The sequence below is a fragment of the Trichosurus vulpecula genome, chromosome 3 (genome assembly GCF_011100635.1).
Source record: "Trichosurus vulpecula isolate mTriVul1 chromosome 3, mTriVul1.pri, whole genome shotgun sequence".
NCBI lineage: Eukaryota > Metazoa > Chordata > Mammalia > Diprotodontia > Phalangeridae > Trichosurus > Trichosurus vulpecula.
Window position 1 is genome coordinate 12,308,464 of NC_050575.1, and position 26,484 is coordinate 12,334,947.

The 26,484-nt window shown below is 36.6% G+C and overlaps 1 protein-coding gene across 7 annotated transcripts in view; it reads left to right on the forward strand.

Moving 5' to 3' along the window:
* Nucleotides 1-26,484, forward strand: part of EML1 (EMAP like 1) — a 312,714-nt gene that overhangs the window by 215,850 nt on the left and 70,380 nt on the right. For all 7 annotated transcript variants that reach the window (XM_036750598.1, XM_036750594.1, XM_036750593.1 and 4 more), the window contains 3 exons: nucleotides 196-325; nucleotides 12,332-12,481; nucleotides 14,760-14,829. In XM_036750598.1, coding sequence (XP_036606493.1) covers nucleotides 196-325; nucleotides 12,332-12,481; nucleotides 14,760-14,829 — 350 coding nt within the window. The remainder of the gene's footprint in view (nucleotides 1-195; nucleotides 326-12,331; nucleotides 12,482-14,759; nucleotides 14,830-26,484) is intronic.

Genomic DNA, 26,484 nt, shown 5'->3' on the forward strand with positions numbered 1-26,484 from the left:
GTCAAAACAAGAAAACTTAAAGCAAACTTGTATTTCACTATTTTAACTTTTTTCTTGTGGAGTCATTCAGTGAGTATCCAATACATTTAAAGTTTTCATCTTTAATGTATAGATATGTGATAGAGGGTGTGAAGTTTGTTTTTCAATTTTATTTGTGACCTAGATATTACACTGACATATTTGTACTTTTTATAGAGGAGGGATACGTAAAAATGTTTCTTCGTGGACGCCCTGTTACCATGTATATGCCCAAAGAGCAAGTGGAATCTTATAATTTGGAAGCAAAAGTAGAACTACCAACCAAGAGACTTAAACTGGAATGGGTGTATCCTTTATTTGTCTGTTATCATGTTAGAAGTTATGAGTTGGTTGATGTTCATTTTAAGTTTTACTTAGATTTTTTTAAAAGGTTTGTAAAATTAAAAGCTCAATTCCATCAAAAAAGTAAAAACTTAATTATGTGTTTTCATCACATTCAATTCAGGTTAGTAAAATAGGCACTTAACACAGTGTTTTGAAAATATACCCTGATATAGTGGATAGAACCCTGGATCTGGAATCAGAACTCAGTTTGAGTCTTGACTATGTGCCATTTACTACTTTTGTGACCTCTAGAGTTCTTTTTCCTCATGTGTGAAATGCCTTTGGACTAGATCAGCTCTGAGATTCCTTTTAGCTTCACCATTCTATGAAAAGCTCTTGGTTTATAGAAAAGCTGTTTTGTTCACTAAAATGGAATATCGCTTTTTTCTACTTTAGTACATTGAATAAAGATTTGCCTTTTTTATAAAAATAACATTAAAATGACATCTATTAGAGTCAAGATGATATATATAGTAGATAAGGCCCAGGATTCAGAATCAAAAGATCTAAGTTTAAGTACTAATCCTAACATTTGCTGGCTCCATGGCTATGGGCAATATACTCAAACAAACTCGAGTTTTAGGTTCTTTATCTGTAAAATAGAGGAAATAATATTGTCATTACTTACCTCGCAAGGTCATTGTGTAGAAGCTTTGAAAATATTAAGGCACTATATAAACATATTGTTTTTGCTTTGTAGTGATCATGATTATATTCTTAGAAAGAATTTTTGTGTGTATTAAAAAGCCTGTCAGTATAGTTTGTTCAGTCTTGTTTCAGTCATGTACAACTCTTCATGACCCCGTTTGGGGTTTTCTTGGCAAAGATATTGGATAGTTTCCCATTTCCCTCTCCAGTGCATTTTACAGATGAGGAACTGAGACAAGCAAGGTTAAATGACTTGTCCAGGGTCCGACAGCTAGTAAGTGTCTGAGGCCATATTTGAACTCATGAAGATGAGTCTTCTTGATTCCAAGCCCAGTGGTCTGCCCACTACACCACCTAGCTTCTCCTTCAGTGTTACTAACCTTATTTTCAACTTTTCAATAAAGAAAATCAGTTAAGCTCTTAAAAATAGAGGGAAAATCTTTTTTTTACTCTAATTTAGTTTATTTAATATATTAAGTTTTCAGCATTGATTTTCACAAGAGTTTGAATTACAAATTTTCTCCCGATTTCTACCCTCCCCCCACTCCAAGATGGCGTTTATTCTGGTTGCCCCATTCGCCAGTCAGCCCTCCCTTCTGTCACCCCACTCCCTTCCCATCCCCTTTTCCCTTCCTTTCCTGTAGGGCAAGATAAATTTCTACACCCCATTGCCTGTGTATCTTATATTCTAGTTGCATGCAAAAACTTTTTTTTTTGTTTTTGAACATCTATTTTTAAAACTTTGAGATCCAAATTCTCTCCCCTCTTCCCTTCCCACCCACCCTCCTTAAGAAGTCAAGCAATTCAACATAGGTCACATGCATATCCTTATGTATAACCCTTCCACAATACTCATGTTGTGAAAGACTAACTATATTTTGTTCCTTCCTAACCCATCTCCCTTTATCCAATTTTCTCCCTTGACCCAGTCCCTTTTTGAAAATGTTTGTTTTTGATTACCTCCTCCCCCATCTGCCCTCCCTTCTATCATCCCCCCTGTTTTATCTTCTTCCTCCTTCTTTCCTGTGGGGTAAGATACCCAATTGAGTATGTATGGTATTCCCTTCTCAGGTCAAATCTGATGAGAGTAAGATTCACTCATTCCCCCTCACCTGCCTTCTCTTCTCTTCCTACAGATCTGTTTTTTCTTGCCACTTTTATGCAAGATAATTTACCCCACTCTGTCTCTCCCTTTCTCCCTCCCTCAAGATATTCCTCTCTCATCCCTTAATTTGATTTTATTTCTTTTAGATATCATCCCTTCATATTCAACTCACCCTGTGCCCTCCCTCTCTCTCTTTCCCTCTCTCTCTCTCTCTCTCTCTCTCTCTCTCTCTTTCTCTCTCTCTTTATATATATATATATATATACACATATATATATATATACACACACACATACATACATATATACATATATATACACACATATACATATATACATACACATATATATGTATATGCATATTCCCTTCAGCTAACCTAATACTGAGGTCGCATAATTCATACACATCATCTTTCCATGTAGGAATGTAAACAAAACAGTTCAACTTTAGTAAGTCCCTTGCGATTTCTTTTTCTTGTTCTTTTTCTTGATTACCTTTTCATGCTTCTCTTGATTCTTGTGTTTGAAAGTCAGATTTTCTATTCAGCTCTGGTCTTTTCACTGAGAAAGCTTGAAAGTCCTCTCTTTTGTTGAAAGTCCATATTTTGCCTTGGAGCATGATACTCAGTTTTGCTGTGTAGGTGGTTCTTGGTTTTAATCCTAGCTCCATTGACTTCTGGAATATCATATTCCAAGCCCTTCAATCCCTTAATGTAGAAGCTGCTAGATCTTGGGTTATTTTAATTGTCTTTCCACAATACTCGAATTGTTTCTTTCTGGCTGCTTGCAGTATTTTCTCCTTGATCTGGGAGCTCTGGAATTTGGTGACAATATTCCTAGGAGATTTCTTTTTGGGGTCTATTTGAGGAGGCAAGCGATGGATTCTTTCAATTTCTATTTTACCCTCTGGCTCTAGAATATCAGGGCAGTTCTCCTTGATAATTTCTTGAAAGATGATATCTAGACTCTTTTTTTGATCATGGCTCTCAGGTAGTCCAATAATTTTTAAATTATCTCTCCTGGATCTATTTTCCAGGTCAGTGGTTTTTCCAATGAGATATTTCACATTGTCTCCCATTTTTTCATTCCTTTGGTTCTGTTTTATAATATCTTGATTTCTCCTAAAGTCACTAGCTTCCACTTGCTCCAATCTAATTTTTAAGGTAGTATTTTCTTCAGTGGTCTTTAGGACCTCCTTTTCCATTTGGCTAATTCTGCCTTTCAAGGCATTCTTCTTCTCATTGGCTTTTTGGAGCTCTTTTGCCATTTGAGTTAGTCTGTTTTTTAAGGTGTTGTTTTCTTCAGTGTATTTTTCAGTATTTTTTTGGGTCTCCTTTAGCAAGTCATTGACTTGTTTTTCATGGTTTTCTTGTATCACTCTCATTTCTCTTCCCAATTTTTGCTCTACTTCTCTAACTTGCTTTTTCCAAATCCTTTTTGAGCTCTTCCATGGCCTGAGACCAGTTCATGTTTTTCTTGGAGGCTTTTGTTGTAGGCTCTTTGAGTTTGTTGACTTCTTCAGGCTGTATGTTTTGGTCTTCTTTGTCACCAAAGAAAGATTCCAAAGTCTGAGACTGAATCTGGGTGTGTTTTCGCTGCCTGGCCATATTCCCAGCCAACTTACTTGACCCTTGAGTTTTTCAGCGGGGTATGACTGCTTGTAGAATGAAGAGTACTATGTTCCAAGCTTGGGGGGATGCTCTGTTGATTTCAGAGCTATTACAGCCAGCTCTGCCGCATCACCACTCCTCCTTCCCCAACCCGGACTGGACTTAGATCTTCAGCAGGCTCTGCACTCCTGCTCTGATCCTCCACTTAATTCCTCCCACCATGTGGTCCTAGGGACAGAAGCAACTGCAGCTGTAGTTCTGTAGCTGCACCACCCCCGCTGCCCCCGTGGCAGTGGCTGAACCGTGAACTCCCTGTCCCCAGCAGCTTTTCCCACTAACCTTCTCTGTTGACTTTGGTGTTTGTGGGTTGAGAAGTCTGTTCGCTGCTGCAGCTCACTGATTCAGGGCACTAGGGCCCGCTCCTCCCAGCTCCTGGTCTGGTTGGTCCGCGCCGCCCACACTGGGCTCTGCTCCGTTCCCAGCTCCATGTGGGATAGACCTTATCCAGAGACCATCCAGGCTGTCCTGGGCTAGAGCCCTGCTTCCCTCCGCTATTTTGTGGGTTCTGCAGTTCTTCTCTGTTGTCTTTGGTGTTTGTGGGTTGAGAAATCTGGCAGCTGCTACAGCTCACTGATTCAGGGCACCAGGGCACCCTCCACCTGGCTCCTGGTCTGGTTGGTCCGCGCAGCCCATGCTGGGCTCTGCTCCGCTCTGCTCCCAGCTCCGTGCATAAAAGACCTCACCCAGCAACCATCTAGGCTGTCCTGGGCTGGAGCCCTGCTTCCCTCTGCTATTTTGTGGGTTCTGCAGTTCTAGAATTGGTTCAGAGCCATTTTTATAGGTTTTTGGAGGGACTTGGCAGGGAGCTCACACTAGTCCCTGATTTCCAGCCACCATCTTGGCTCTGTCCCCCCAATAGAGGGAAAATCTTAGTGAATATGGCCATTAATTAGTGGAATTTAGGCTTATAAGTAAAAGAAAGACCCTTCTTTTTAAAAATAAGTATACCCTGGTAAGATTAATCATTTATGTCCCTTGAAGAATGAATTTTAAGTGATTTGGGAAGTCCAGATGTTCACAAAAAGAATGTTTTTCCCATGAATGAAAAACCCAGGAAGGGCAGGAAGAACATGTTATATAGAACTCTAAAAAAATAGTAATGCCCGAAATGGTGAGTAGACAATGCTTCTTTGAAGTACTATTAAATGTCCAAAGTTCATAGAAGTAAAACTCAAAATAACAAATAAGGTGCAACTTGTATTGGTGAGGCCTAACTCAGTTCACAGTTAGCAAGCAATGAGACATTAGGAAAACATAAAATGATTTTACTAATAACAAAGGATTAAAAAAGATAATTCCTAAGGTTTAAAAGAGAGAATATTTAAAATGGATACTCCCTGACATCCCTAAATTTACCATAGGAACAGACCTCACTAAGTCAAGAAGGGATTTCTTGTTTGTTGTTAGGTCATTCAGTCATGTCCAATTTTTTGTGACTCTGTGGACCATAGCATGCCAGACCCTTCTATCCTCCACTATCACTTGAATTCTATCCAAGTTCATGTTTGTTGTTTTCTTTGGTTTTTTTTTTAATTCCGTATTTATTATTTTTTTTTCAGCATTGATTTCCACAAGATTTTGAGTTACAAATTTTCTCCCCATTTCTACCCTTCCCCCCCACTCCAAGATGGCATATATTCTGATTGCCCTTTTCCCCAGTCAGCCCTCCTTTCTGTCCCCACTCTGCCCCCATCCCCTTTCCCCTTTCTTGTAGGGCAAGATAGATTTGTATGCCCCATTCCCTGTATATCCTATTTCCCAGTTGCATGCAAAAACAACTTTTTTTGAGCATCTGCTTTTAAAACTTTGAGTTCCAAATTCTCTCCCCTCTTCCCTCCCCACCCACTCTCCCTAAGAAGGCAAGCAATTCAACTAGGCCACACATGTATCATTATGTAAAACACTTCCACAATGCTCATGTTGTGAAAGACTGTATTTCCTTCCATCCTATCCTGTCCCCCTTTATTCAGTTTTCTCCCTTGACCCTGTCCCTTTTCCAGAGTGTTTGCTTTTGATTACTTCTACCTCCATCTGCCCTCCCTTCTATCATCCCCCCTTTTATATCTCTTTCCTCCTTCTTTCCTGTGGGGTAAGATACCGAATTGAGTGTGTATATTATTCCCTCCTTAAGTCAAATCTGATTAGAGCAAGATTTACTCATTCCCCCTCACCTGCCTCCTCTTCCCTTCCAACTAACTGCTTTTTCTTGCCACTTTTATGTGATAATTTACCCCATTCTATCTCTCCCTTTCTCCTTCTCTCAATATGTTCCTCTCTCATCCCTGTATTTTATTTTAATTTTTTAGATATCATCCCCTCATATTCAACTCACCCTGTGCTCTCTGTCTATATTTGTATGTATATTCCCTTCAGCTACCATAATACTGAGGTCTCATGAGTTACACACATCATCTTTCCATGTAGGAATGTAGACAAAACAGTTCCACTTTGGTAAGTCCATTATGATTTCTCTTTCTTGTTTACCTTTTCATGCTTCTCTTGATTCTTGTGTTTGAAAGTCAAATTTTCTATTCAGCTCTGGTCTTTTCACTGAGAAAGCTTGAAAGTCCTCTATTGTATTGAAAGTCTATATTTTGCCTTGGAGCATGATACTTAGTTTTGCTGGGTAGGTGATTCTTGGTTTTAATCCTAACTCCTTTGACCTCTGGAATATCATATTCCAAGCCCTTCGATCGCTTAATGTAGAAGCTGCTAGATCTTGTGTTATCCTGATTGTTTTTGTACAATACTCAAATTGTTTCTTTCTGGCTGCTTGCAGTATTTTCTCCTTGATCTGGGAGCTCTGGAATTTGGTGACAATATTCCTAGGAGTTTTCTTTTGGGGATCTTTTTGAGGAGGCGATTGGTGGATTCTTTCAATTTCTATTTTACCCTCTGGCTCTAGAATATCAAGGCAGTGTTCCTTGATAATTTCTTGAAAGATGATATCTAGGCTCTTTTTTTGATCATGGCTCTCAGGTAGTCCAATAATTTTTAAATTATCTCTCCTGGATCTATTTTCCAGGTCAGTGGCTTTTCCAATGAGATATTTCACATTGCCTCCCATTTTTTCATTCCTTTAGTTCTGTTTTATAATATCTTGATTTTTCCTAAAGTCACTAGCTTCCACTTGCTCCAATGTAATTTTTAAGGTAGTATTTTCTTCAGTGGTCTTTAGGACCTCCTTTTCCATTTGGCTAATTCCGCCTTTCAAGGCATTCTTCTTCTCATTGGCTTTTTGGAGCTCTTTTGCCATTTGAGTTAGTCTATTTTTTAAGGTGTTATTTTCTTCAGTATTTTTTGGGTCTCCTTTAGCAAGTCATTGACTTGTTTTTCATGGTTTTCTTGCACCACTCTTATTTCTCTTCCCAATTTTTCCTCTACTTTTCTTACTTGCTTTTCCAAATCCTTTTTGAGCTCTTCTATGGCCTGAGTTGTGGTATATGAATGTAATGGAATACTAATGTGCTGTAAGAAATGATCAGCAGATAGACTTCAGAAAAACCTTGAGAGACTTATATGAACTGATGATGAGCTAGGGGAGCAGAACCAGGAGAACATTATACACAGTAACAGCCACATTGTGCGATGACTGACTTTGATAGACTTGGCTTTTCTCAGCAATGCAAGGTTCTAAGACAACTCCAAAAAACTCATAAAGGAAAATGCTATCTGTATCCATAGAAATAATTATGGAGTCTGAATGCATTGTGATAAGTGTAGCATTTATTTTATGTAAGTGGGGTTCCTTTCTCTTTAAGAAGTCTGTTTTGGGGATCATTATTGGTTTGGTTTTGGTGCTACGTGAAGCCTATAAAAGGCCTATACATACTATGGGAAGATGACCTCAAGAAAAGCCACAATTTGAACTGCGGTGCTGCAGAAGACTTTTGAGAGTCCCTTGGACAGCAAGGAGATCAAATCAGTCAATATTTAAAGAAACTAATTCAAGCTAGTCACTGGAAGGTAAAATATAGAATTTCCAATTCTTGGCCACCAGAAAAAGAGTTTCTATAAATATTTTTGTACATGTGGGTCCTTTTGCCATTTGTGTGATCTCTTTGGGATATAGCCCTAGAAGTGGTATTGCTGGGTCACGTTTATAGCCCTTTGGGCATAGTTCCAAATTGTTCTTCGAAAGGGTGGGATCAGTTCACAACTCCACCAACAATGCATTTAGTGTTCCAATTTTCCCACCTGTTCTCCAGCATTTATAATATTCCTGTTTTGTCTTGTTAGCCAATCTGACAGGTGTGATCTGGTCCCTCAGAGTTGTTTTGATTTGCATTTTTCTAATCAGTAGTGGTTGAGAGCATTTTTTGTATGACTATAGATAGCTTTAATTTCTTCCTCTGAAAACTGCCTCTTCTTATCCTTTGACCATTTCTCAATTGGGGAATGTCTTGTATTCCTATAAATTTGTCTCAGTTCTCTATGTATTTTAGAAATGAGGCCTTTATCAGAGATACTGGTTGTGAAAATTCTTTCCCAGTTTTCTGCTTCCCTCCTTGGTTGCATTGACTTTGTACAAAACCTTTTCAATTTGATGTAATTACAATTATCCATTTTGCATTTCATAATGTTCTCTATCTCTTGTTTGATCATAAGTTCTTCCATTCTCCATAGATCTGACAGGTAACTCTTCCTTGCTCTCCCAGTTTGCTTATAGTATCAACCTTTATATGTAAATGATGTACCCATTCTGACTTTATTTTGGTATATGGTGTAAGATACTGGTCTATGCCCAGTTTCTGCCATACTGTTTTCCAGTTTTCCCAGAAGTTTTTGTCAAATAGTGAGTTCTTATCCCAGAAACTGGAGTCTTTGGGTTCATCAAACAATAGATTACTATAGTCATTGACAACTGTGTCTTGTGTACCTAACCTGTTCCACTGATCTACCACTGTTTTTTCTCCAGTACCAAGTAGTTTTGATGATTGCTGCTTTATAATACAGTTTAAGATCTGGTATGGCAAAGAACCCTTCATTCTTAATGCCTCAAGACAAAAGGCCTTGCCAGCTACTCAATTTCTGATCCATCTCTGGTCACACTGAGAGGCTTCCAGGTAATGTGATTAAAGACTCGTTTGCCTGGACTAATACTGACATGTTTAATAGTCCAAAAGAGTCTGGTTGGCTTTTTATGCAATTCTGGAGTGCAAAAGCTTTTCATTGTATTTACTGATCACTCTTTGGTCTGGTGCATTTTGGTTTGTTTTGTCTTATTTTTTGCTTTTTGCTGGAGTAGTTATGTGGGAGCCCTGCTGCCTTTCGCCATTCAGGCAACCCTCTTGTCTGGGCCCTATTCCACTTCTAGACAACTCTAATTATTTTTCTTATGTTAAGCTGAAATCTATCTCCCTGTTTCTTCCATTCACTGGTCCTAGTTGAGGGGCACACAAAATAAGCCTAATTTATCTTAATGTGACAGGCCTTAACTATGTAAAGGTAGTGATCATGCCCCATCTTAAAGTTTCTCTTTTATAAGCTAAATGTCCCTGGTTCCATTAACCTACTCTTATTTGCCATACTTCCCTTTTACCATCCTTTGGGCATGCTCCAACTTCCTAAAATGTAATATCCATAGTTCGTTCAGCACTATCCCTTGACAAGTTCTCTTGGTTCCCAGTTCTTTGCCACTACAAAGGATTTGCTATGACTATTTTTGTACATATAGGTTCTTCCTGTCTCTTTGATTTCTTTGTGGGTATAGGCCCACTGGGGGTATTGACAGATGAATAAATATAGTTAGTTCAATAACTATGTGTATAAGAAGACAACGAGTTTTAGATATCAGTAAGTGAAGTTATTTCATTCTTTTTTCAGTCAATAGAATTTCATTTGGTTGACTCTAATGGGAGAAAATAATAGTAGAAACAGTTTTTATTCTACTTTCAACTAACTTTTAAGGAAAATTTAATGTAATTTTTTGGAACCTCACAAAGTAATTTTTAACTGGATTTTTGTGGAGACTTAGAGGAATTTTAAATTGTGTTTTTATTATTAAAGATAAAGTTATATCAATCGAAGAAATAAATTAGAATGTAATAAGCAATGGAATCAAAACAGAAAGTAATAAATACTTTATTTTCAAAGAATACCTTCACCACCACCAAAAAAATCATGCATCTATAGATTCTAAAATCCTGTTTCATCCCAGGTGAAGCTAAGTGGGGAAAGGGCATGGTTAGACCATCATCTCTCAAGAGCAGAGACCTCACATCTGACAAACTAATATTTGCCAATCCTAGAACTTTGTGCTTCTTCCTCTATGTTGTTTTCTTGACATTGCTCGGTAACCCTAAATTGTTGAGTTTCTTATACTATTGCCCACCAGCCTTACTAGTATGTTTCCTTTTGACAATTGGCCAGATTTCAGTTAAGTTTTTAGCTAACATATTTTACTGAGATGGAAGCAGCTGGTAACAAACATCCTTGGAAAGGTCTGGAGTGTACTTTCCCAAAAATCTTCAGGGGAAGAGTAGGTTTGGAGTATGATGTTAGTATGATGATGAGATACATGTAAGGAGATTATATATGGCTAAAGAGTAAACTCACAACTCTTTATTAATAAAAGACCTTTGTTGAGTCCATATGATATTCATCTCTTTTATAAGGGGTTCCTACTCCTTGAGGTTACTTTCCTCCCCAAGTGGCTATCTTTCTCTTACTATCTGTTTCTATGTTTGTCCTTGATGTGTCTCCTGGATGCATCATCTTCTGTTGGTCCAGTCTCTCTGATACTGTGGTCAGTAAATGCAGGGAATGGTAAAGAGTATTGACTGCTTTGTATCTAGAATAGTCTAACGCTGAAATTCCTCTAGTCCGTTTAACATCTCCGGAGGATTGGTTAACTGATCGTGATCTTCCTTTCTTGATCTATAAAAGAGGCTTATGCCTCACAAAAGTATCACAGGGTGTAAAAGATCTTAATTACAGATTGTAAAAACTGAATCATACCCTTATATTGATGAATTGAAGTAGAGGATATATAACCTCTTCTTATATTCATCAAGACTCTTTCATAGAAACGAGATCATAGCTTCATGTTTTATTTGAGGCTACACACTTACCACCTTTTAAGAAAATTTTATGAACAAATCTTCTGTTAATTGTTATGGAGAACCAATTCTGTGTGAATCTTAGATTAAAGATTAAAGAACCATTCCAGTTAGATGTGAATTAGTGCTGAACTCAATCCCATTAAGTGTTGAAGCAGTGCTTGGTTGTAGATTTCATACTGTAAGTTTGTGTCTGTAAGTAACACATAACTGGAAAGCTCCTTAGTGGGAGCTGATTAATAAACTTTAATATTTACTTCCCTGGGTCCTAAGGCTTAAATAATTATTGTAATACAAGTGCTTTGTAAACTTAAAGAACTTTGCCAATATAAAAGACTTTTATGAATCCCAGTTATTAGTAAATAGTTGTTGAATTGAATAGATAGATAAGGTCTTCTCTACCGTCTCTCCTAGTTATTTTTTGTTGTTGTTAAATAAAATATCCAATTCAACAAATATCTAAAAGTCCTCACTGTGTAAAGTCCGATATACGTGTGACAAGCGAAGAACACAATAGTCTCTTAAGCTCTCTTTGGGTGCTAATAATCAGCCATTTGATTTAAAGCAATGACGAAGAAATATAACACCAAAGAGATGAGGTTCACAATAGGAGCGAAGTGAAGGGGAGGGACGCAGAGGACAGTAGTTCAGGATGATGGAAAGAGGACTACCCTGGGATTCGGGTATCTTGATTTCCAGTTTGGGAAGGAAAATGGGAGAAAATATAGTTAGATGCCCTATTGTTTCTCAAAGTTCAAAATGGCACAGTCAAGTCTTCTCTCTAAAAGTTTAAAGATTCTATAAAGAAAAGGAGTAGAAGATGATTTGGAATGAAGTATAATTTAAAGCAGGAAGAGTCTAGAGCTAAATGCAAAAAAGAAAACAGTAGTAGAAAAGAAAACAAACTTTGAAACAGAATTATTCCAAAAGTATTGACAGAACAAGTTTCAGAATGTAATCATTAGTAATTTAAGACCTGATAAAATGATATGATAGAAACCAAAACAAGCTTAAAATAAATCCTGGTTGATGAAATTCCTCCATCAGGCAAAATTCAAACTATACATAAAAATATTAAATACCTGATACTTTCCTCCACATGTATCTGCTATTCTGCTGGTAAACTAGAAATAGTTCACCTTTCAGTGATTACAAAAGTATTTGCTTCAATAAGCTTTTTAAAAGGAAAATAATCATGTTAGTGATTTGATTGTCTTATGTAGTTATAAAATTAATCTTTTTAATTAATATATGTTTCAAAAAATAATGTTTCCAGATTGTGGGGAAAATGGGTTAAGGTGTAAAAAAGTAAACTTTTTGTAGAAAAAGTGTTAACTGATAGTTTCCTGTTTAGCAATTGTATAATTTATGCCCCATTCATTCTGTGTCAGAATAGAATTTTTTAGCTTATTAACAGTTAAAATTATTTTAATTAATAATGAACAAATCTAAAAGAATGTTATTTCACCTTGACCTACTAATAAGCTATGGGTATAGGGGACGAGATTGTCGTAACAACCTATACCTACTTCCAACAGGTGAAACTGTATATTTCATTGCATCAGTAGTAGTGTTATACAATGTTGAAGAACAACTTCAGAGACATTATACTGGTCATAATGATGATGTGAAGTGGTGAGTGTTCAAATTTTTCAATTATCAATCTATGCTTTAAGACTTTAAATTGCTTCAGTGACAAAAGTTTTAAAATAAAAGTTGTTAATATTGGGATTAATATGACAGGCAGCATTGTGTACTGGAAAAAACACTGGGCTTGGAGTCAAAGACAGGTTAGAGTCAAGCCTCTACTGTTTACTGGGAGGATAAGTCACTTTACCACTATTAGCCTCCACTTCTTCATATGTAAAATATGAAGCATGTGTAAGCATGATAATGCTTATGTTACCCACTTCAGAGGGTTTTTGTAAGGAAAGAGCTTTCTTAACTATGAGTCTCTAAACATCAGAAATGTGAGCAGTTGTGTTATTGTTGAGAAATAGCAAAAAGGCAGGAAAGAAAAGGATCAAATGAAATAATATTTTTAAAAAAAGCTTTTTATAAGCCTTAAAGTATAATTTAAATGTTGCTATTACTAACATTATTATATAATTATTATAATTATTAAACTAATCGTGGTAAATTAATCATGGTAAAATCATTTTCTATCAAACTGGAAGATCTCTTCCACAAAACTGAATCTTTCCTATTAGCTACCAGTGCCCTTGTGCCACCCTGCTTCCCTTATGATCATAGGTCAAGTAAACAGATATTTATTAATGCCTACTATGTGCCAGGTACTATGCTAAGCCCTTGTGTTATGTGCAACTGACAGCACAAGAAGCTACTGCTTGATATTTGTTTAACAGCCGTCTAGAGGCTGTTTAACAGTATGGACTAATTTCTTTTTTTGTAGTAAAGATATAACACTTGTGTTGTTTTGATATATGATGAATAAACTACTATGTGGCTAAGATCTATATTTCCTTTAAATCCCTAAATTTTACATCACAGTCTAATGACAATTTAAGCATTTGACCATTCAGAATATTAAAGAGACAGTGTTGACTTTTTAAATTATCCAGTAAACTGATGCTCAGAGAGTGATAGTGTGCTAGAACTGGAAGGGAACTTTGACTTATATTACAAAGAGAATGAGCTCTAAAAGTAGAGGCCCACAGAACATAAGTTCTAGAGAGAGTCTTGGAATCATAGACTATAGCTTGTAAAAGTAGAAAGGGGCTTTTGAGATCAACTAATCCAGCTTTTCCACTAACTAGCTATGTGATCTCAAGTAAGTCCCTTCACCTCCATGGGCCTTAGTTTTCCCTTATACAAAATGTTTCCACAGCTAGTTAGTTAGTGGAAGAACTAGGATTAGAATTTAAGCCTTCTGAATCATGGTCCAGTGTTCTTTCTACTACTCTTCCATTGAATGCTGACCATGTGCCATTACAGCTGTCATCTTTATTTGTATTTACATGTCCTTATTGTGACTTCCCAGTGGATTGTGATATCCTGAGGAAATGGATTTTGTCTTTCTTTTCATTGGTTATTCTCCAGTGTATCTAAGCTCCACATAATGATTATTAGTAAATGTATTTTACAGACTAATCATATTAGTAGATCTCATATTTAAAATGTACCTTCTAATCTTAATTTTAGGAGTATCTGGATACTTCATGGAGTATTTTGAGCCTTTTGAATTTAAAAATTAATAATATTTTTCAAGTTAACATTTTGAAAATAATTTTTGTATGAGAGAAGTGAAAGTCCTTCTAGAATTGGTTTAAAAGAAAAGAAATTAATCATGGATGATGGCCAAGTTGATAGGAAAGTTATTTGAAAATATTTAGTGAAATTGGAATAGCCAAATACAAGCTTTTTTGCAAAATGTTCATAGGCTCGTAGATTTAGCTCTGGGAGGAAATTAAGTTATCTAGTTCAATACCCTCATTTTTACAGATGAGAAAAACAAGGCCCAGAGAAGTGATTTGCCCAAGGTCACATAGGTTCTAAGTGGCAAACCCAGAATTTGAACCCAGATCTTATGAGTCCAAATCAAGGATTCTTTCCACTGCCCAACCATTATTGTTTGATAATAATATGGTTAATACAGTTTAACTAAATGGCACTATAATAACACTATGAAACCTCACCATAACATCATTCATCCAATCACTTATAATGAGATGTGATAGTGAGGTACAAATGAGAGAGTAAAACTGTTTTGGGTAAAAATTAATAACTTTAAGTTGAAGTATGCCTATAATTTATAGTCCAAAATGTCTGAAAACATTTAAAATTATTTATAATCCGAGTTGATTTAACATTATGTACAGATGAATTATATTTGGAGTAATATAACTAAAGCTTTTTTTAAAGTATACATTTTTAACAAATATTCCTTTTCTAGCCTAGCAGTTCATCCTGATAGGATCACCATAGCAACAGGCCAAGTTGCAGGTACATCTAAGGATGGAAAAGTGAGTTGATATATTTTTCATGTAATCAAAATAAATCAGTATCAGGCAAGAATTATCTATTGGTACTATTGAAATAACCTGTTTAGTTGTTATTTTATTCAGTGGCTGTTTAATCACTTATTAGAACCCAACTTTAATTTCTGATAAAAAAATTTCCAGACATTTAAGATTAAAATTATCTTATCCATGAAGTCCTTATCCTGTGCCTCATTGTGGCATAGAGGTGATCCTGGGTTTCCAAAGTCTATGTAAGTAAAGAACAAGCTCTGATAGGTTCTAAATTACTGGCGTGCTTTTGTGCATGCTCCTAGCATTGACCAGCCTGGCCAAATTCAGAGGTTGATCACCAGTAGTTTGGCCACTTGGTGATGAATTCTTTGTCCATGACCACCAGTGAAGCAAAGAAAATATAAAATGGCCCTTAGTTTTGTACATATTCCTTCTATTTCTATAATGATGGTGACAGTGTGACAGAAAAGGGGACAGTGACTTCTAAGTTTTGACTGTCTATAAACTATAAACAGGTATTGCTACTCTAGGTAGTCAATCAGTAAACATTTATTAAATGCCTGCTATGTGCCAAGTACCATTTTTGGTGGGGAGGAGCAGTCAGAAAGTGAATGCTATGGGAGTATTAAGGATAAAAGGCTGAAATATCAAATATTTTGAAAGGAAGAAAATTCCATTAAAACCTAAAGCTGAAGCAAATAAATCAACAGAGAAAAATCCTGAAACTAGAAGGAAGGGTAAGTACCAAACCTCAAAGAAAGTATAAAATTTTCTTTAAAAATATTACAAGAAAAAGGAAAGTGAACCAATGCCTAATGAAATAAAGAACCCTGTGGAATCTGAGGAGAAATGTAATAACAAAAAATTCTAGAATTGCTCAAAAGAGATATGAAATCTCTAAGAAAAGAAATTAAGAAGGAATAAATGTCAGAATTTATAGCTTTCACAGCAGGCATAATTAGCAGATTAGAAAAAACTTGGATCCATAGAAGCTGGTTTCTCCAAAGAAGTGAAAGAGAAAACGACACATTTGGATTGCAGATATACTGAAGTGGAGGAGAGCAAAAGACAGTATTGTTAAAAGAATATATGATTTCTATATAAGCAAACAGCATTGACCTCAAAAATAGGCTGTGCAAAAACAGCTTAAGTATTTTAAGCCTCCCAGAAAAAAAACTTGGCAGGTTGAAAAGCCTGAATACTATAACACCATAAATAATATAAGAAAATTGCCCAGAACTTCTGAATATGGGAAAGAAAGCTCCATTCAAAAGAATTCACAAATCACTTACAGGAAGAAAAAAACAATAATAACCGAATACTTCAAATTCCAAGACACACAGTGATTAAATTTAATCATTCCAGCTACAAGCAACAAATTCTTCAAGTAACCAGCAGACCTTCAAATATAAATGCAAGGAAATGTAAATAACTCAAGATTATTCTTCACCTCCTTGAAACCAAAGGAAAGAATGCGTATTCTGAAAAGCAAAGGAGCTAAAGATGCAAATAAAAATAAAAATTTCCAGAAAAAGACTGAGCCTATAAAGACTCATAATATAAAAACATAAAAAGATGGACATTCGAGAAAGGAGAAGCATTTGAGTAAGCCCCCCCAAAAATGAGCTGAATATTCAAATTGTAAATACACCCAGATGACAGAAACCAAGAAACCCATTAACAAGGAAAGTATAAGTAATAAAATATGTATGGAGATTTCCATAGACTATTTTTAAAAAGGAAAATGTTAGGGTCTTGACCAGCAAGTTGCCCTATCTCAGGACGCAATGATGAGGCGGGAGCAATGATGGTTATAACTCCGATTTATTGGAAGCCATTATCCATGTTTATAGGGTTTTGCGCTACATAAGCAGAAGCAGGTGTTCAAGGGGATGAAAGCATGGGAAAAGAGATGTGCTTCAGTAATGTATTGTTGCACTTAGATTAGTAGCGATATCTGGTGGGAAGAATCTGGATTATTGTAAACTATGCTGCCTACAAGCATATGGGAAAACTAGGGCTGTGGTAAGGTGGTTTCCACAGGAGTATGGGAACAGGAGGGGAGTGCTATTCTACAGTAACAGGGAAGGCTGGGAACAGGAGGGGAGTGCTGTTCTACAGTATCTAAGGAGGCCTGGGAAGGCTCGGGCAGGATACAAACTGATTATCAGAACTGTATGAGCTATGTGAGGCACGGGGCAGGATGCCCTTGTAAAGTATCAAAGAAGTTCCCATTAATTAAAGCATGTTTGTGTTAGGCACTGGTTCAAGAGTATTAGGTAGTGGCCAGCTGTATTCCTCCTACTGGGCTTGTGAGTCCTTGGTGGATGGACTCTGCCTGCATGAGAAAGGATGGCTATCAGAGCAGGAGGGGGGTGCTGTTAGGGAGGCCGCTAGGGACGGAAGTCTTTCCTCCGGGCGCCTACCGTTCCAACTCCTACTAAGCCTGTCTGGTTTTACCCAGGAAACAGGCCAAGCGCTAGGGTCCAAGCAGCCCCGGGGTTGTCACTAACTCCCTACAGGAAAAAGTCTGATCTTTAAAAAAAAATCATTAGATTTCTTAAAGTACACAAGAAGATAAAAATGCAAGTAGAATGGAAGAAATAGAAGTAAAAGTAGAGAAACAGAACTGAAGTACCATGTAATAAATCCCAAAATCCCTTATAGGTGAATCAGTCAATCAGTAAACATTTTGTTAAGCCCCTACTTTTTGCTAGGCATTTTGCTAAGTGCCAGGAATACAAATGCAAAAGAACAGTCAACCTTGCCATCAAGGATTCTTCAGTCTAATGGGAGAAGACATAGAAACATACAAAAGGAAGCTGAAAAATGGGAAAAGAGGAGGGCTGAAGGTATTATGGAGGTCTAGTCCAAGGAATAAGAAATGAAGAGATGGCTGACCTGATAGCCCTCTTGAAATGGAAACTTTGGGGGGAGTTCTTCGCTGTACCTTCCAGCCCTGCAGTCAGAGGGACAGAAGGTTCTGAGAATACTGAGATATGAGTACCAAAACTGGTACAGACTTGCAGGATGACAAATATTCCATGATGAGGTTTCCTTGGGGCATAGAGTGTAGTCCAAGGAGTGCGGACTGGTGAAAAATGAAATCAGCATATTTTGTGGGACAAAATTCAGAGTGGGAAGATGCATAAATGGGGAGAGTGTGATATACTCTTATCAAGTCTGTGAGTGAACAGTGAAGGGCTAATAATCCCTTGGGTTATACTAGAAAGAGGGGAATCACAGAAGAGATGGATTGAAGCTGGGGGAATATAAGAGAGATGTCTTAAATGAATGAGAGAGGGGTTCCCAATAAAGATCAAGTACTCTCAAGGGGAAGTGTTGTGTGGCTGCAATGAGAAATGGAGGCCTTATGCTGAATTTAATGCATAGGTTGTTGATACACAGGGACATCATCTTCTTTCAGAGTGTTGTACCTTCATTTTTAACATATTGCCTTAAGAGAAAGGAAATTGGGACTCCTAAAAACAACTGGCACACAGGAGGGTGAGAGGTTGTGAACCTAGAAATGAAGCAGCATGGGAAGGGCACAGTAGCACTGGACGATGTGATTTGGTAGATGATAGTTTCTACCATGATGCACTGCCTCTATCCACATTATATCCTTCATAAACCAATACTTCTGAGAGTGAGGCATAACATAAAAAAGGACAATAAGGCAAGACCTATAAAGGCAGTAACAAAAATTGGTTAAAAGAAGGAGCTCAAATCATATGTTTGCGACCTTTAACTACATAAGGTATATTTAAAAAGTTAAAGAAAAATAAATATATAAATCATGAATTAGGGAATAAAAGTTCAGAATATATAGAAAAGGAAGAGAATGAAGATAGCAAAGCAGAGAAATTAGGAGTTAGAGGAGAGGATAGGAGAAGGGACTAACCATCTAGAGAAGGAAAAGAAGGCATAAAATAGATAACCAAATGAAAGAAAAATCAGTGATTGAAGTTGAATCCCAAAATGAAAGAAAAAGTTGACTGAAGGGGAGCTGGAGGGGAGGAATATCTTATGGAAACAAGATTTCATCAAAGTAATTAAGCAAAGTGAATTCATAGGGACAAAGTACTGACTTGAAGAGGTAAGGGAACAAAAAAATGTTTTCTTAAAAGAGAGCAGTACTAAAGACACAAATGGAGGAAAGCATAAATCTTATTCTCATAACTTAAAATATTAATGGATTAGACAATCCAGTAAAATGAAATAAAGTTGAGAGAGTGAATAAGAAAACAAAAACCCACAATTTGTTACTGACAAGAAACACATCTAAATAGCAAAGACATACATAGGATCAAAATAAGAGGCTAGAACAAAATTTACTATTCATCAAATGAATTTTAGAAAAGCAGAAGTTGCTCTCAGAATATTAGAAAAAAATTAAAATTCCCAATATCTACAGGGATAAATAAGGAAATTGCATTATTATTAAAGGAACAACAGACAATGAACCAATATCAATATAAAGCTTATATGTACCAAATGATATAACATCCAGATTCATCAGGGAAAACTACCCAAATTGCAAATGTGCAAACTCCAAGAAAATAATGATAGTAGTAGGAGACATTAATATTTCTTTTTCAGAGGTAAACAAATTTAAACTTTTTTTAAGATTTAAAATTTAGATTAAAAATGGATAAGATAGAACTGAACAAACTGTTGAAGAATATAAAGCTAAAAGATTTTTGTTATCTTCTAGATGGGAACACTAAGGAATACACAGCAAGTAGATATGACAAAGAAGAAATACTAAACATACCCTTAACAGATGACAACATAGTAAAGGTGATCCATTTGGGAAGCGTGAACAAAAAACGCACACACCCAGCTAGAGACTGAATATTGAAATCCTAACCAGTGAGTAGGTCAAAGAACAAATCATAAAAAACTATGTGAAAGATAATTATAAAGACGAGACAACATAACATTTCTAGGATTCAACTCAGAGGAATAATTCTATGTCCCTAAAAACATACATTGAGAAAATAGAAAAATAAAAGGATTAATGAGCTGGGTATATATTTTGCATAGTGAAAAAGCCAACAAATAAACCTTAGGTAACCATAGAAGAGGAAATCTTGAAAATTAGAGGAAAAAAAGATCATTTGGACACCAAAAAGACTCTCTAGACTTGATAAAAACTAAAAACTTGCTTTTTTTTAAAAAAAAGACTTAAAGTTGGTGAACCTTTAGCCAATCTTATTAAAAATGAGGTAAAAATTAAACTAGCTTCCCGATGAATAAAAAAACACTTATTAATTGCTTATGTGCCAGGCACTGTGCTAAGCACTACGGGTAGAAAGAAAAAGGAATGGTTATCCTTGCCTTCAAGAAACTTACATGCATGGAGCAGGCAGCATGTAATAAATCATAAAATAAAAAATAAATACAGAGTATAGGGTAATAGTTGTGGGGGGTGGGGTGGAGGGGTGGAATCAGAAATAGAACTCAACAACCAACCTAGTATTTATTACATCCCAATACACAAATTACCTGAGAATGAGCTCTCTATTTGACAAGAACTGCTAAGAAAACTGGAAAGCCGTCATAGAAATTAGACATCAGACCAGCATCTTATCCCATGTTCCACAAAAATTCATAAGGGTTATGTGACCTATTAAAGATCATACTAGCAAAAAATTAGAAGAGAAGCATATCAAATATTTTTCAGATACATGAAGGGGATGAATCCTCGTCCAAACAAGGGATGTATATATAAAAACAAGATAAAATAAATAATTTTGTTTACCTAAACAACTTTATACAACAAGGATAAAAATAACCTCTGTTGATTAGGGGGGAACAACCCCAAAACTTTGCATAATTCTTTCTGAAAAGGGCCTCATATCCAAGATATGAGGCAGCCAGGTGGCTCAATGAATAGTGTTGGACCTGAAGTCGAAAAGTCCTGAACTCAAATCCAACCCCAGACGCTCACTAGCCGCGCGACCCTGGGCAAGTCACTTAACCTCCGTTTGCCATAATCTACTGGAGAAACAAATGGCAAACCTCTCCAGTTTCTCTGCCAAGAAAATTGCATACGGGGTCAGGAAGAGTCAGACATGACTGAAAATGACTGAACAACAACAGCGATTCAAGGTAAACAGACAACTAACAAATAAGCAATTCCTTAATAGGTAAGTGGTCAAAAGGATATGAACAAATGGTTTACTAAAGAAGAACTGAAAAGTGGTAGCAATCGTGTGAAAAAATGCTCCAACTTGCTAATGATAAGAGAAATGCAACTCCACACAACCTTGGCAAAGATGCTAAAATATTAGAATATATGTGTTGTGAGTTTGGGCAGATAGGTACACAGTGCATTGTTAGTGGAGTTGTGGATTGGTCCCATCATTCTGGAAAGTAATTCATGATTGCTCAGAGGAAGTGAGTAGAAAGTCCATAACCTTCGGTGCACAATTTCCATTCCTGATAAAGAAAGGCCTGTGTATACAAAAACATAGCAGCTCTTTTTGTAGTAGTAAAAAATTAGAATAAAGTAGATCCCCATCAATTGGGGAATGGCTAAAACAGAGCCCCACTGGTACACAAATGGAACAGAACATTCATATGCTGTAAAAACAAAAAACCAAAACAGTGAACGTGATGAATGCAGGGGAGGATGAAGTAAAGAACCAGAAATAATAAACACAGTAACTGCAGCGATGTAAATGGAAAGTACAACAACTAAACAGTCAAACTAAATATTTCAAAATTATAATGCAGATTTTCTGACAGGTTGATCAGTGTTACAATTTTGAAACGTTCGGTTTAACTGTTTTATTGTTGATATACTTTCCGTTTTCTTTCTCTTCTCTTTCATAAGGGATGCCTCTCTGGGAGGAGTTGAGAAGAAGAATTCCATGGGAAATGTAGGTGATGTGAAAACAAAAGGAGATCAATAAAGTTTATCTTAAAATCTTTAAAAATGGCAGGTCACAAAATAATCATCACTGCTACAGACTTATCATGTCATAAAGAAGTTTACCCAGTTTAAATCAACTACCACAGCAAACTACAAAAACCACCTCAGTTAGCAGAGAGAGACTTGGTAGCTAAGGGCAACCTAGTTTAGAACATAAGTTTATTTGTAAAATCTTAGAGGACAATGGCAGAATATTGTAAATAATATATTGCCTCATAAAGGAAGAAGCACTGGAAAGAATTTTTTTTTTAATTTGACAAGAAACTGAGCTAAACATAGTCAACCTGGGGGCATGTAGGGATGAAACTGTAAAGAGGACAACAAACATGAAAAGCGGATAAGATCTATGATTATTTTTATAACCAGCTCTTTTTTCTGTCAATGACAGAGAAGCCACCACATTTCAGCCCTAACATTATAGTCCCAGAGGTGCTATATAAGGAAATGGAAATGAACCGAAGAGCACAGAGATGAGACCAACAGCTGTATTAGGTCAATTATACATAGAGGAGTTTGATGCTGGATTGACACAATGTGGGGGGTATTGAAGGATCTCTTCTCAAAGTATATAAAGAAAAGGAAAGATAAACAGCTTGGTGGGGGAAATCCTAGATATTCTTGCCCAAAAAATAGGCAATGAAAGCAACAATAATATCAGTGCATGTATTTATTCTTCCTTCTCTACAAAATTTTTTATGAAAATAATCTCTGCTCACGTCAGAGGCATCTTTGACCAAGGTCTGAGAAAGGATCGTTCAGGCTTTGGGGAGTGATGATCTAGAGTAGCTCACAGCATTTGTCACACAGCTTATTGAAAAGCGTGGAGAATACAAAACATGATAGCTCTTCACATACTAGAGGACAGCTAACACGCCCTCCCCCAAGTCTTATCTTCTTAGGCTAAACAGCTCTAGTTCCTCTATCAGATCCTCATTCGGCCCTTCACCATCCTAGCTGTCCTCATGCAGACTACCAGCATCTTGTTATTGTCTTTCCTAATATGTGGTGCCTGGAACTGAACACGGTACTGCAGGTGTGATCTGACCAAATCTGAATATGATGGGATTATCATGTCAGTTATTCAGGACACTATAATTCTCTTAATGCAGCCCAAGTTTATATCCGTTTTTGAGGATATCATGTCACACTGATGACTCAAATGGAACTCATTGTCTGCCAAAACTCCTAGATCTTTTTCATATGAACTGATATCTAAACCCTACCCACCAATGTTTCACTTACAAAGGTAATTTTTAGGACAGAGGTGTAAGACTTTTCTTTTATCACTTTTAAATTTTACCTTTTTAATTTCAGCCCAGCGTTGTAGTCTGAGATCTTTTTAGATCCTAATCCATGATCACCCAGTGTGTTAACTGTCCCCCTGGCTTTGCGTCATCACCTCTGCCAGCTCTTTTGGGGATCTAATATTAAGTTTATCCAAGCCTAGTGACTTGAAATCATCCAGGATAGGCATATCACCTTCTTATCATCACTATCACCTCCCTTGTCTTAAGTCATTTTTTTCCTGTTCCAAAAAGGTTTTATTTTTTCTGCTATGTCTTTATATTTTGGGAGTGTTTTATGGTTTTTAAAAAATATATTTATTGGGGCAGCTAGGTGGTGCAGTGGATAGAGCAGCAGCCCTGGAGTTCAGATCATGCCTCAGACACTTGATGCTTACTAGCTGTGTGACCCTCGGCAAGTCACTTAACCCCAGTTGTCTCACCAATATCACAGATGTATGTATAAATGTATATGTATATATGCACGCATATATGTGTAATTTATTTTTAACATTTTAAAATAATTTGAGTTCTAAATTCTTTCCCTCTCTCTCATCCTCCCACACTCACTGAGAAGGCAAGCAATATGGTATCAATTATACATGTAAAATCATGCAAAACATATTTCCATATTAGCCACATTGCCCCCAAAAAAGGCAAGAAAAATAAAGAAAGTGGGAGAACTATGCTTCAGTTTGCACTCGGAGTTCATCGTTTCTTTCTCTGGAGGTAGAGAGCGTTTTTCATCATCAGTCCTTCGGAATTACCTTGAGTCGGTGTATGGATCAGAGCGGAATCTCTCACAGTTCATCCTCGATTTATTTTTACACAGCTGATCGTGATTACAATATTGGTGTTACCACGTACAGTGATCCCCTGTTTCTTCTCACTGCACTTTATTGTTGTCGTTCAGTTGTTTTCAGTCATGTTCAGCTCTTCGTGCCCCCATTTGGGGTTTTCTTAGCAAAGATACTAGAGTGGTTTGCCATTTCCTTCTCGAGCTCATTTTACAGATGAGGCAGACAGGGCTAAGGGCTCTGCCCAGGGTCACAGAGCTAGTAAATATCTAAGCCAGATTTGAACTTAGAAGGTTTAGTCTTCCTGACTCCAGACCTGGCACTCTATCCACTGTGCCTCGTAGCTGTCCCACTTCATTTTGTACCAGTTCATACAGGTCTTCCCATGCTTTCCTGAAACCATCCTCCTCTTCATTTCTCACAGCGCAATACTCTTCACTTACAATCACATGCAACAACTTGTTCAGCCATTCCCCTTAATTTCTAATTCTTTGCTGTCACAAAAAGGGTTGCTATAAATATTTTTGTATATATAGGTCCTTCTCCTTTTCTTTTTATCTCTTTGGTTGCAGACTTAGTAGTATTGCTGGGTCAAAGTGTATATACCGTTTTATAACCCTTTAGGCATAGTTACAAATTGTACTCTAAAATGGTTGGACCAGTTTACAACTCCACCAACAATTGATTAATGTACCTATTTTCCCCCATACCTTCCAACTATTGTCATTCCTCATAGGTATAAGTTGGTAGCTCAGAGTTGTTTTAATTCACATTTCTCTAATCAGTAGGGATTTGGAGCATTTTTTCATATGACTATAGATAGCTTTGATGTCTTCTGAAAACTACCTTTTTGTATCCCTTGACAATTTATTAATTGGGCAATGGCTCTTATTTTTATAAATTTAACTCAGTTCCCTTTATGTTTGAGAAAAGAGGCCTTTATCAGAGAAACTTGCTGTAAAAATTTTTGATATTATTTCATTGTCTATGGTACCTTTTATCAAAATGTAGTCTCCCTGATGATCTCTTTAAGTTAGGTCTGTTTTTGCTTTTCCTTTGATTGAGATCATGGTTCCTAGCCCTGTCATTTTTACCTCAGCTGAAGCATAATAGATTCTGCTCCATCTCCTTATTTTAATTTCATATATCTATATCTATATCTATCTATCTATCTATCTATATATATATAATCTGTTGAATTTTGGATTCTAAGCCATTCAGCTATCTGCTTTCATTTTATGGGTGAGCTCATCCCATTCACCGTTATAATTACTAACTATATTTGTCTCCATCCTATTTTCTGCTGTTTATCCTTCTCTCTCTCTTTTTGTCCTTTCCCTCCTCAACAGTCTGATTTGCTTGTGGCCACTGCCTCTCTTAATCTATCCTTCCTTTTATTATTCTCCTTCCCTTTCTCTTATCCAGTTCCCCTCTTACTAACCTCTTGGGTACTATAGATTTCTATACACAACTGAATGTGTGTGTGGTGGGAAGGAGGAGGGTGGTGGCGGTTCTTTACTTTTTCAACCAATTCCAATGGAGCTGAGGTTCAAGCCTTGCCTGCCACCACCACCCATCTCTCTTCCACTGTCAAAGCTCTTCCTTGTGTGACTTTTTTATGTAAGATAATGTTCCCCATTCTACCTCTTTCTTCCTACCTTTTCCCAGTGCATCTCTTTTTCTTACCTCTTTGCTTTTTTCTAGATTATCCTAACATATTTGCCACGCTTGTGCCCTCTCTCTATGTAGACTGCTTCTAACTGCCTTAATAATGATAAAGTTCTTGGGAATTACTTATATTATCCTCCCATATAGGAATGTAAAGAGTTTCAATTTATTGAGTGTCTTATGACTTGTCTTTCATGTTTGCCTTTTTATGCTTCTCTTGAGGTCTTGTGTTTGAATGTCAAATTTTCTATTCAGCTCTGAGCTTTTCATCAAAAATGCTTGGAATTTCTCTATATCATTAAATATCCATTTTTTCCCTTGAAGGATTATATTCAGTTTTGCTGGGTAGGTTCTTTTTGGTTATAATCCTAGCTCCTTTGCATTCTAGAATATCATACTGAAAGTCATCTGCTCCTTTAACATGAAAATTTCTAAATCTTGTGTGATCCAGACTATGACTCCACAATATATGAATGTTTTCTTTCTGGCTGCTTGTAATATTTTCTTCTTGATCTGGGAGCTCTGGAATTTGGCTGTGATATTCCTGGGAGTTTTCATTTTGGAATCTCAGGAAGTGATTGGTGGCTTCTTTCCATTTTTGTTTTACCCCCTGGATCTAAGATACTGGGATAGTTTTCCTTGGTAATTTCTTGAAAGATGATATCTAGGCTTTTTTTTATCATGACCTTCAGGTAGTCCAATAATTTTTAAATTATCTCTCGATCTATTTTCAGGTAAGTTGTTTTTCTAATGTGATATTTTATGTTTTCTTCTTTTTTTTCATTCTTTTGACTTTATTTTTATTTTTTCTTTGTCACATGGAGTCATTAGCTTCCAGTTGCCTAAGTCTGATTTTTAAGAAATTATTTTCTTCAGTGAGCCTTTCTACCTCTTTTCCCATTTGGCCAATTCTGCTTTTTAAGGAGTACTTTTCTTCATTAATTTTTGTTCCTCT